General features: G+C 64.6%; 1 protein-coding gene across 6 annotated transcripts; it reads right to left on the bottom strand.

The window, feature by feature from the left end:
• Positions 1–381: 381 nt before the first annotated feature.
• On the bottom strand, positions 382–9,866 carry TEDC1 (tubulin epsilon and delta complex 1). 6 transcript variants are annotated; one of them, XM_077942139.1, is made up of 10 exons: positions 9,453–9,646; positions 9,276–9,354; positions 8,682–8,884; positions 8,253–8,408; positions 7,035–7,133; positions 4,908–5,105; positions 3,626–3,712; positions 3,115–3,294; positions 2,385–2,473; positions 382–2,009 (listed from the first exon to the last, which is right to left on the bottom strand). In XM_077942139.1, exons 1-10 carry the CDS (start codon positions 9,591–9,593, stop codon positions 1,919–1,921), a joined length of 1,323 nt encoding a protein of 440 aa, XP_077798265.1. In that variant the 5' UTR covers positions 9,594–9,646; the 3' UTR covers positions 382–1,918. The 6 variants fall into 6 exon arrangements, with proteins under 6 accessions (XP_077798265.1, XP_015000113.3, XP_001087250.2 ...); XM_015144627.3 differs by having other exon boundaries at positions 382–2,473; XM_001087250.5 differs by lacking the exon at positions 4,908–5,105 and having other exon boundaries at positions 382–2,473.
• Positions 9,867–11,433: the final 1,567 nt, after the last annotated feature.

Below are 11,433 nucleotides of genomic sequence, written 5' to 3'. Positions count from 1 at the left end.
AGCTGGGGGCACACTGCCCTGCTTGCCCATCCAGCTTTAACCCTGTGGACTGGCAACCCCGGACCAACAGAACAAGAGGCTGTGACTTCAGGCGACTCAAGCCACTCCACGTGTGGTAACAGCTAGAGCTGAAGGCCAGGGTCCCATCCCTGCACCATCATGACAAGCAGCACCACAGCAAGCCTGGGTGGGTGTGCGGGGAGCCCTCCCGCGGGCCCTGGCCTCTCAGGCCCTCTCCACCGTCAGCATCACGGGCACACACGCACCCGGGACTTGGACTGCCCTGAATTCACGCATCATATTGAGTGGTGACAACCCCATGACAAGCCTGCTTTTGCGTTCGTAAAACTCAGGTCCCCAAGGCCAGTGAGAGCCCGGTTCTGTGGTAGTTTATTTTATTTTATTTATTTTTTTTTTTGAGACGGAGTCTCGCTTTGTCGCCCAGGCTGGAGTGCAGTGGCTGGATCTCAGCTCACTGCAAGCTCCGCCTCCCGGGTTCACGCCATTCTCCTGCCTCAGCCTCCCGAGTAGCTGGGACTACAGGCGCCCGCCACCTCGCCCGGCTAATTTTTTGTATTTTTTAGTAGAGACGGGGTTTCACCGTGTTAGCCAGGATGGTCTCGATCTCCTGACCTCGTGATCTGCCCGTCTCGGCCTCCCAAAGTGCTGGGATTACAGGCTTGAGCCACCGTGCCCAGCCTCTGTGGTAGTTTATAAAAAGCAGGGCTTCAAGTGGACTTGCTCCCAGCACAAGAAGAGCCCTGTCCGGCAGTCGAGGGTGGCTGAGAGCACTGGGGACCTTCAGAGGCTGCAAGCGGAGGAAGGCTGAGGTCTGAGAGCCTGGAACAGAGCTGGAATCAACAGGTGGAGATGGCAGGAGCCCTTAGGAGGAGCTAGCGGAGGGGCCGGAGGGTGGAGCAGGCCAGGGAGCATTTGCACAAGGCCTGGCGGCCCACAGGAGCCCAGCGGCATGAGAGGATCAGAGAGATGCTCCTGAAAGGGAGGCCTTGTGGGCCATGGCCAGGTCCTGCCGGTGCTCCTGGGGTCCATGCATGGGAATGGGGAGGCAGGTGGCCTAGGCACGTCCACCCCCGGGGACCAAGGAGGCCCAGACAGGCTGAGACTGGAGCTGGCGCCCGAGGTGTGCGCCGCCGCTCAGGCACAGGCCCCAGGCACACGGGAAAGGTCCAGTGAGAGCATGTTCTGGCAGGGCGAACGGACGTGGCCTCGGGGCAGGGTTGGCAGGAGCCTGGAGGTGGTCCCGCAAGCCCGTCTGCCCACCTCAGGTCAGAGTCCAACAGCCCCAGAAGAGAGGGGAGCCCAGCAAGGCAGGCAGGGCTGGAGCCTCAGGGCCACCTGTGCCTGCTGGTTGGGGGGTTGGGGGTGCTGTGAGGCTGAGCCTCCTTCCGCCAGGCTGGGGCTCGTCCCCCGGACACAGATGCTTCTTTGTCAGGGCAGAGCTGAGCTTGCTGGGCAGCCTCTGGAACAAAGCCCCTCTGTCCGAGCCGTGCCTCCCCACCCGGAGCACCACCTCCCAGGAAGGAGCAGAGCCCCAGGCTCCCATCCGGCGCACCCACCAGGCACAGCCATGGCTGGAGGGGGGGGCGGCTGTGCTCCCAGCCCAGGGCTGGGCCCACAGTGGAAGCCTGATGAAGGGGGGTAGAGCCAAGGCAATCCCACTCCAGGGAGGCCTGTGCCACCTCCCCATGGGCCTGCCACTCACCGGTCTAGGGAATGCATGTCCTCCAGCACCTGGCCAGCCCTACACTGGCCACCACGGCCCAGGGGCTCCTCCACACTCCCAGGCCCAAACAGGGAAACCTGAAAGGGTGGCAGAGGGAGGGCCGGCAGCCTCGCCCCACAGGAAAGCCACTACAATTTATTTTCGAGTTCCCTCCAGACCACCAGGCCGGGCCTGTCACGACCTCCTCAGGGGATCGGCCATTCCTGTCCCCAGTGCTGCTGGCCACGGGCCCGGGCTCCAGCAAGAGTCAGCCCAGCCCCAGCCCCTGGACTGAGCATGTGATGTGGGCTCTGTATCTGCATCGTCCCTGTGGCCACCTGGCCTTGGAATCTGCTCCTCCAGGACCCAGCCAGGCCGGGCCAGGGCAGGCTTCCCACATGAGGGCCCGTCCACAGGCCCTCAGCGTCCAGGTGGTGGGATCCAGATGAGGCCAGGCAGGGCTCCCGCTAGCCCGGCCAGTTCCTGCCAACACTGTCCCTGTAGTTGACGTAGCACCGCCTCCAGGCAGGCCTCCTGGCTCCTCAGTGTCCTGATCAGCTCAGCTGCCCGCAGGTCCCGGTCGCCTGCTGCCCCATCCTCTCGTCTCACCAGTCGGTGTGGCCCATGGGCCGGGGCTGGGCCACTGTCTTGCTCCCAGCACCGCTGCAGAGCTCCCAGCTCCTTTTCCACAGTCTCCCGAGAGGCCCGCCGCGCGGCACTCCACTCTGGCCCCCGTCCACAGCCTCGAGCCTGCGTGGGAGACAATGGCAGTGGCTCTGTCCCCCCAGGACACTAGCCTCAGGCCCCCTCGGCATCCCCTGGGCTGACTCAGGGATGAGGGCGCCGCAGGCATGCAGGAAACACCCATGCTCTTCAGAGAGGCTTACTGAAGATTTTAAGGGGAAAATCATGCCGGCAATTTATGTTAAAATTCCTCAGAAAAAGAAAATAGGTGGAGCCAACGCAGCCCTGTGTTCACAGCCATGAACCTGTGCAGCAGGTAAGAGGGCGGCTCTGTGTTTGGGGTGGAAACCCAGGTGGCCACCAGCAGGTCAGACGGGTCCCAGGCAGGTGTGGAGAAGTGGCCACCACCCTGTGAATGCACGTGTGGCAGAGCATGGGAGCAGCAGAACCCACACAGCACGGGCTTCCCTCCCTCATGCAAAGAATCAGAGAACAGATCTCCAGCAGGAGGGGCGGGGCCGTCTCACAGCAGCTGCAGCTCCTCGCCAACTGCCCTCCCGCTCCCTCAGAGTGCGTGCCTGCAAGTGTGTCGCCTGCCATGCTTAATCAGATGCAACTGTAGGATTCAACAAGTCCAAAGCGCCCTCAGGTCTGCGGTTCCCCGAAGGTGGGGCTGGGCCAGTGCCCAGAGCAAGGCTGGCACTCACCTTGGCCTCCCAGGCCACCCGCCTGCGCTCCACAGCCTCCCGCAGCTCCTCCTCCAGGGTCTGCAGCTCCCGCACTACCAGCTCCAACTCGCCATCCCCGCACTCAGGGACCCAGGGCAGGAAGGTGGGCTGTGAAGCTGCAGCAGGTGCCTCCGGGGCACAGGTGCCCAGGACTGTGTCCTACAGAGACCCAAGTGAGACAGCGTGCACCAAGCCAAGGGGACAGAGGGACAGAGGGCGGGTTCCACAGCGGGCTGGATGCCACCATCTCAGCAGCCATGACGTCCAGAGAGGCATAAAGGCCACACTCTAGAAGGCCGTGGAGCTGAGGACGGGAGCAGCGGTGGGCCTCCCCTGAAGGTGAGTGGAAATCCTAGAAAGAGCCTATGCTAGGTCTGTGGCCTCCCTAAAAGCCCCTCTTCCTGTCTGGAAAACAGGAAGATCCCCAACTCCCCACCTGGGGGCCGCTGCGGGAAGGGATGCCAGGGCTGGGGTGCGTAGGCTTCCTCACCATCCACTGCCAGAAGACCGGCTCTGCGTGCCGCCACGCCAGGACAGCCTCCAGGCGCCGGCTCTCATGCTCCAGAGTCCGCAGCAGCTGGAAGGCAAATGGCAGCTGGGCTAGAACCTCACACAGGACCCCGTGGACAGACAGTCGGATGGATAGCTGGACCCAGCGCCAACACCCTGCCCCTGCAGCCCTCCCCTGCCTGCACCCAGGTTCTCTGGCCAGAGTGAGGAGCAAGGCACCCTGGTGCGGTGCAGACGCCACAGCCCACCTGTGCTTTCTGCAGCACAGGGCAGCCCCCATCCAATGCATGGCCAGGCCCTGCCTGCCAGGCACGAGCTGGCCCTCCCCTCTGAGGACACCCGCTGTCCCCCACACCAGCCCCACTGCCAGTCCAACAGGTGCCTCTCAAGCCTAGACCTCTGCCCCACAGCCCTCACCGAATGGGGGCTGTATCCGGGGACTGCAGGAGGACAGGGAGGCGCCAAACTAAGGAGCAAGCCAGGCTCTGGGGCAGGGAAAACCCATGCCCTGTAACTTCAGGGACTCCCCTAAGTCTGCCTGGTGACCCAGGTGGCAGAAAAGGCAGAGCTGAGCAACACCTGACATTCCCAAGTGAAGGGTCAGGCAGGGCCAGGAGACCCCGCCCTGCCTGCCCCATGGCCCTGCACAAAGGTACCTGCCCACAGTGTGCCCACAGACAGGCGGCTGGACATAGCAGCTGCTCTGCCCACACACAGAAGGCCTCCCAGGTTCACTCATGGGCTATCTGTACCAGTGACCTCAGGCCCTGGGGCAGGGGACCCCTGCTGGGGACAGGCCCTCTACCCCTGAATCTTGCCCCACTCCACCCCTGCTTCCCCCGGGAACCCAGCGTGTGGAGCAGGCTGCAGGAGCCTGGGCCTCCAGCAGTGGGCTGAGGGGCAGATAGGGATGGCCCTGAACACCAGGCCCAACCCAGCCCACCTGGGGCGGAGCAGAGCAGAGGCAGGCAGGCCCATGGTCACAGAATATGAGGACAGGCAAGTCTGTGGGCGGCGTGGGAGCTGGAAAAGGCTGGTGCCAGGGGCTGCAGCCCACCTGCCCACCCAGGCAGGCCACGAGAAGAGCAAAGACCTCTACCTTGGGGACAGTCACTTAAACGTACCTACCAGAAGGCAATCACCGCAGTTCCCAAGAAGGGCCAGGGGCGGGAGCAGGCAGGAGAGGAGGGGCAAACACGCCCCCTCCCACCCACCCCCGAGTCCTGTGGTCTCCACTGCCCTGCCAGCCTCCTTCCACTTACCACCCTAAGAGGGGAGAGGAGGCTGCAGGCTGAGGCCCCACCAGGATCCAAGGGAGCTGCCCAGTCACCCAGCAACAGGCGTGGTACCAGCCACAGATCATTCCAGAAGGTTCTGGGACCCATCCCAGGAATGCAGGAGAAGTGCAGGCCCTTTGGGTAGGCCAGGTCCAGGTTTTGGGCGGCTCCCGCTCCAGAAACCTTGGAAGGAAGCTGGGCATGGTCCCAGTCCCCCTGGCCAGTGCCACATGCAGCCTCCGGGAGAGGGCGGGGCCTCACTTCCAGGCCCCCCAGCCCACCACAGAGAGTGGTCCCACAGAGGCACCGGGCAGGAGCAGGCTGGGGCCAGGGCAGCCTCTGCTCCTCCCCAACCCAGGGGTCCCAGGGGCCAGAAGCCTGGGCTTCGCTGAGCCGCCTCTACAAGACAGGTAGGGCAAGGGCAGACCAGGACGCCCCGATGCTGCCTCAGCACCACCAACGCCAGTGCAGGCCGACTGGGTGGGCGCCAGCCCGGCTTCAGCCAGGGACACAGGCCCAGCTGGTACCAGCGGCCAGGCAGGCATCAGGGGCTGGGCCCTGTGAGCCCACAAGTGAGGCATGCAATCCTGCAGACTTGGGCTGCAGAGCTGGAACCCACGGGCCCTTGCCACGAACAGGAAGCCCCAGCAGACACAAGACTAGGGGCCAGGAGCCAGGCCATCCGCCTCTGACCCCTGGGTCCCCCTGGGCAGGCCTGGGATGAGGTACAGGGGTCAAGTCTCTGGGGTTGGAGAGGAAAGAGGCAGAGAAGGGGGACTGGGCCTGGAAGAAGAGATCGCACCAGCGCTGAGCCTCTGCCCTCCTGCCCGGCCATATGCATCTGGAGCAGCAGGGCAGCGTCAGCCCATCACTCAGGACAGCACAGAGCCCAGCCTAAGTGCATGGCTCACGCCTATAATCCCAGCACTCTGGGAGGTCGAGGCAGGTGGATCACCAGAGGTCAGCAGTTCGAGATCAGCCTGGCCAATGTGGCAAAACCCCGTCTCTACTAAAAATACAAAAAAACTAGCCAGATGTGGTGGCAGGTGCCTGTAGTCCCAGCTACTCAGAAGGTTGAGATAGGAAAATCGCTTAAACCCAGGAGGCGGAGGTTGCAGTGAGCCGAGACTGTGTCACTGTGTCTAGGTGACAGAGCAAGACTCTGTCTCAAATAAAATAAATAAAAAGAGTGGCAGCCAGCCCTGCTCTTTCTCCCGAAAATAAACCAGACAAGAGAAAGAAGCCAGTGATGATGGGCGGGCAGACCCCCAGAAAGAAAGATGGGGATGGAAGGCCAGCAGCAGGGTGAGAGGAAGCGGCCATCCCTGGCGAAGATGCCTGGGGCTAGGTCAACCCTGACATTTTGGTTAGTGCTCCAGTAGCCCCAGTCACAGCAGGACGCTGTCTGCCCAAGGTCACATGGCCACCTGGTGTTCAGAGCCAGGCTTTCCTCCAGGTCTGTGCTATCCAAGGCCCAGGATCTGCCCGGGACCACAGAGACCCCGTCACCTGGGGCAGGCCTGCCTAGAAAGTGCTGTGCCCCCTGGGTGGTCCCAGTGTAGCAAGCAGAACGGGGCCTGCGAGTCTCCAGGGCCTATGCAGCTGGCTCCAGCTTGGCAGGCTCGGCCCAGCACACCCCACGTGGGCCTGGCCTTGGGCTCTGAAGGGTAGTTGTCCCCTCCCAGTCAGCCCTGTGCTGTGTGGGCTAGCCCCCCCACACCCCTAGGTGCCCCCTGACACACCAGGTGAGACCTGCTTGAGACGCCAACACCACCAGCTCACACCTGAGGTCCGTGTTCCTTTATCCCAACAGCCTGCCCTCAGCCAGCTGCCAGTGTAACCCAGGCTCCTGCATCCCGGGCCCCCGCCCACACCACATCTCGATTTGTGGAAGGGAAGGATTAGTGGCCCATGAGGCTAGGAGAGGCCCAGAGAATCTGTCAGTCACACAGTCTGACAATAACCAGTGGCGGACATGCAGAGACACCCACCTCGGGAGGCCCAAGAGCTGCCACGCCCCCCCACAGGCCGCTCCCACCTTGGGCGGTGCCCCCACTGCCGCTCCCCACCGCCCACCCAAGCCCATTCTGGAAGCAACTTGCCGGCCCTCACCTTCTGGCCTCCCTCTGGGTCCCTGAGCATCTCCGCTTCAGTGACAGACAGATGGCCAAGGTTCTGGTCGCTGTGGCAGCCGCGTGTGTACAGGTGAATCTGAAATAGGCAGTGCAGACCCCAGGCTGAGTGGGAGTCAAGCACCTCCCCCAACACTGAGTCTTCACCACTCCAGGGAGGTCGGCCGTCAGAGCCCACCTCACAGATAACGAGAGAGGGCTCAGAGAAAGCCACTCCTTGCCTGAGGTTGGCGGGGCTGGGCTGGGTGCAGAACAACCATCAGCACCGCTGGGGCCTGCTGAATGGGGGCGCCAGGCAATCTCACTGATGGCCTCCCCACCCCGCCCAGCTCCCAGGCAGGAGCAAGATTGGAGTGGGGTGCCCTGGCTTCCCCAGCAGCGTCAGGGGAACAGCCTCTGGACACGCACAGCAGTTCAGCCAGACTCACGGTGTAAACATGAATGATTGCTTGGATCTAGGGGAATGCGGAGGGCTCCCCAGCAAAGGGAAGCTGGAAGGTGACACAGAGAGTCACAGGTAGGAACGTAAGCGGAGCAGCTGGTGTCAAGGCCAAGCCTGATGGGGTGAGAGGTCCCTGGAAAGGCCAGCTGAGCAACAGACCCTCTGCAAGGGTGGGAATGGGGGGTCTCCAAGGGGCCCCACACTGGTGGGAGCCACAGACCCACCTGTCAGCCCTGGCCGCACAGTGGACATGCTGCTGGGTACCTGTGCCCCTGAGCCAGCCCCTACCACCTTCAGGGACCCACAGGAGCTGCCCACCCCACAAGTCAGCCCCCACTAGGATGTGGTGGGACCAGGGGCTGTCCTCCTCCCCTCCAGTGCCCAGGAAGCAGTGGCTTTCATGGCACAGAGCCCATCCCACTGTTTAGCAACACAGAGCTGGAAGGCCACTGGTGACTTTTGGGAACAAGAAGACAAATTCTGTGAGCTCTCTGACACCAGTTTCTGCCCACCACTGCCCACCCCACTGGGTTCCCTGCCCAACCCTGCCCAACCCTGCCCACCCCATCCTACCCTGGACCCCTGCAAGGACCACCTGGAACCACGGGATCAGGCTCTGGGTAAGCCCAGAGCAGGAAGGCCCACATCCAGTCAAAAGCCTGTGCCGGGCCTCATAGGACAGGCTGTAGGGACTGGCAGCTAGTGGCTTGCAGCACGGGACGCAGCCCCTGGGTGGAAGCCCTGTGCCAGCTCTACCTTGCTCAGGAGGGCGCACTGCTCCTGCTGACTGGACACCAGCTGGCGCCACCGGAACCGCAGCTTTCCCATCAACCACTGCACATGGCGGACATCCACAGGACCCTCTGCTTCCATGTGGGGTGCAGGTGGGCCAAGGCTGGCCAGGGCCTCACACTGGAGAGGAGTATAAGGGTCAGGCCCTGCTCCCACCCCACCCTACCCCCAAGGAAAGACCAAGATGGAGATGGGAGTGGAGGCACAGCCAAGAACAATGGGTGCTCCTTGCACAGGGAATCTCCGTGCTTTCAGCCGGGCAGCTGGGTAACCCCTCATAGAACTGCCCGGAGGGGCAAAGCAGACACAGAGAGGACTGTCCCAGGCCTGCCCTTGCTCTGACCCCAGGAGTTGAGACCAGAGCTGGCTTGGCTTACTCTCACCCACACGGACCTGGCACACAGTCATCTCGTCACCCAGAGGCACTCGGGTCTGGGCCAGCATCTGCTCAGGCACAGGTCCTCGGGCCAAGAGCCAGGACAGAGCCAGGAGCAGCTCCCGGCTGCCCTTCGAGCCATCCTCAGGTAGTTGTGCCAGTGCCAGCCTCGGGTAGCCCTGGGAGCACAGTGCTGACTTCACCAAGCGGGCTTGGACCTCTAGGACAGAAGAGCACCACCTTAGGGGGACCACCTGCCTGGAGGTGACACCACCTGGATCCCTCCAGAGATCCCCACAGGTCACTCGAGCAGAAGCTCAAGACCTAGTTCAGAAGAGATGATGGTGGGAAAGCTGGAACTCAGACCAAGGTGAGGAGACCAGAGCTCAACGGGGACGTCCCCAAGGCTTTGTACGAGTAGAAGCCGGTGCTACCCAAGGGAGTGGAGCTAGGGCCCGTCAGGGGGCGCGGCTTACTGGGGAAGCTGGAGCTTTGAGCGGCAGGCGGGGTCAGTGTTATCGGGTTGGGTGGGGGCTAGAGCCCGTCGGGGCGGGACTTACTGGGGAAGGCGGGGCTTTACCAGAGCAGGCGGGGCCAGGAGCGGGGCTTACCCAGGGCGATCGAGGCCAAGGCGTTGCCCGCAGGGAGTGGGGAGAGCACGCGGAAGAGCAGCTGCCAGAGCGCGGAGGTCTGCGAAAATAAAAAGCGGGCGGTCAGCGGAGCCGGCTCAACTCCCTGCGAGGGCCCGGGACCCCACCCGGCCCGGCTGCCCTCCGCGCGAGCGTCACCGCTTCCGGACGGTCGAACTTGGCGCGGCGGAAGATCTCGGGGCTGGGTCCCGAGGGCAGCGACCGACTCAAAGCGGCGATGGCCTCAGGGAGGGCCCCGGCCCGGGCCCCAGCCGCAGGGTCCACCCGCCGCCTCCGCATGCAGCCAGCACCAGCGTCTTTCGGCCTCCTGCAGCCGCCGCGGCCCGGGACCTGCGTCCAATCACCGCACGGGCCGGGTCTACTGCCGCGGCTGGGACTTCCACCCAATCACCGCGCCGGCTGGGACCTGCGCCCAATCACCGCGCCGGCTGGGACCTGCGCCCAATCACCGCGCCCGCTGGGACCTGAGTCCAATCACGGCACGGACCTGGTCCAGCGCCCAATCACCGCGCCGGCTGGGACCTGCGCCCAATCACCGCGCTGGCCGGACATGCATCCACTCACTGCGTCGGCAGGGCCCGCCTTCGTGGCCAAGCCCAATGAACGGTTCCCCTGGAGTTTGAGTGTAGTCTATTCTGTTTCGTGCGGACCCACTTCCGGGCTCCTGGCAGGGCAGTCGATATGGAGAACTCCACGGAGTCCGCCCTTGCCGGCTCAATCGTCACGACACCCGACACCCCGCCTCGCTCAGGCCCCACCCATCAGCGCCTCACGCCCCTGGCAACCTAGCAACCGCCGGGCGGGAGCGCGCAGACTCCGGAAGGCGCCCCGTAGGGCTGCGCACGCAGCCGGAGCTGACGAGCCCCGCCCCATCGCGCCGCCTTCCCGGCCGGGCCGCCAGGAGGCGCCCAGAGCCCGCCGCGCCGCACAGTGAAGATCCCAGCGCGGCCGGCCCCTGGCTTCTTGTGCGAGGTCCCGGGCAGCTCCCGGGTCCCGAACGCGCGGCCCGAGCCCGCGGCCGCCTCCTCCAGTGCTCCCGGTCCTCGCCCGCCCGCGGCAGCGCTTCTCTCTGCCGCCGCCACGGAGCAGCCCCGGAGGAAGCCGACGCACGGAAGCAGCTGCTCCCCGGTCGCCGCTGAGCCGGGCCCGCGTGCACGGGCGGCCCCAAAAGGCGCGGGCTGGGAAGAACGCGGGGCTGTCTGCGGGGATAGAAGGTCGGGCTGGTTCCTGGCCAGCGGCGCCTCCGGGCATTCGTGAAGACCCCGGGTCGCGCGTCACCGGGGCTGTTCCCGCGATGCACCTGCACCTCTCGGGGCTGCGAGGACGGCGGGGGAGGGAAACTCAGTCCTCCCTGGACCCCCAACCCTGGCTGGCCGCGCCCACGCGAGGCGCAGCCGGAGAGGTCCCGGCCGCACCTCCCTCCCCGGCCTCTTTCGCCCCCGACCTCCTCCTCCAGGCAGCCCTCCCGGCCCCGCCTCTGGGCCCCCACCCGAGCAAGCCCCTCCTCTCCCTCCCCGCCCACCCCCGTCCTTCCCCGCCCACCCCCGTCCTTCCCCGCCCGCAGCCTCCTTCCCTCCGGCGCACCGCGACCTCCTTCATGGCGCCAGTAGGAAGGCTACGCTCCTCACCCCGCCCACGCGGGTTCCTTGAAGCTAAGGGGCCTCCTCCTCGGAGCACCTACTGCACCTGCCGAGCTACAGGGCGGCGGGAGCCAGGGGGATGGGAGCAGGGGGTGGGGAACCGCGGCGCCACAGGAACTTGGCAGGAAGCGTGGGGGAGATGGCGGAGCACCTCTGCGGCCTTGTTCAGCGCTCTCCCAGCCTCCGAGCTTGCGGATTTTTCTCTGCACCAGGTGTCGCTGAGTCTCAAAGATCTCAGTTCCCTCAGCTCCACCCACCACCGTCCAACCAGAAACCAGCCTCACCTCAGCACCCCCAGCGCCCTCCCCTCCCCTGCCCCCATCCCATCAAAAGTGCTGTGGCTCCCAGCTTTTGGAATTCCAGGAATCCCCCAATCACCCCCACACACCCCACCCTGCGGGCCGCCCTAGACTGCCCCCACAGCACCTGTCAGCTGAGCCTGCAGCACACCCACCACAGCCCTAAGTCAGTGCGTATCT

Source organism: Macaca mulatta, chromosome 7 (assembly GCF_049350105.2).
Source record: "Macaca mulatta isolate MMU2019108-1 chromosome 7, T2T-MMU8v2.0, whole genome shotgun sequence".
Taxonomy (NCBI): domain Eukaryota; kingdom Metazoa; phylum Chordata; class Mammalia; order Primates; family Cercopithecidae; genus Macaca; species Macaca mulatta.
This window is presented reverse-complemented; position numbering and strand designations above follow the sequence as displayed.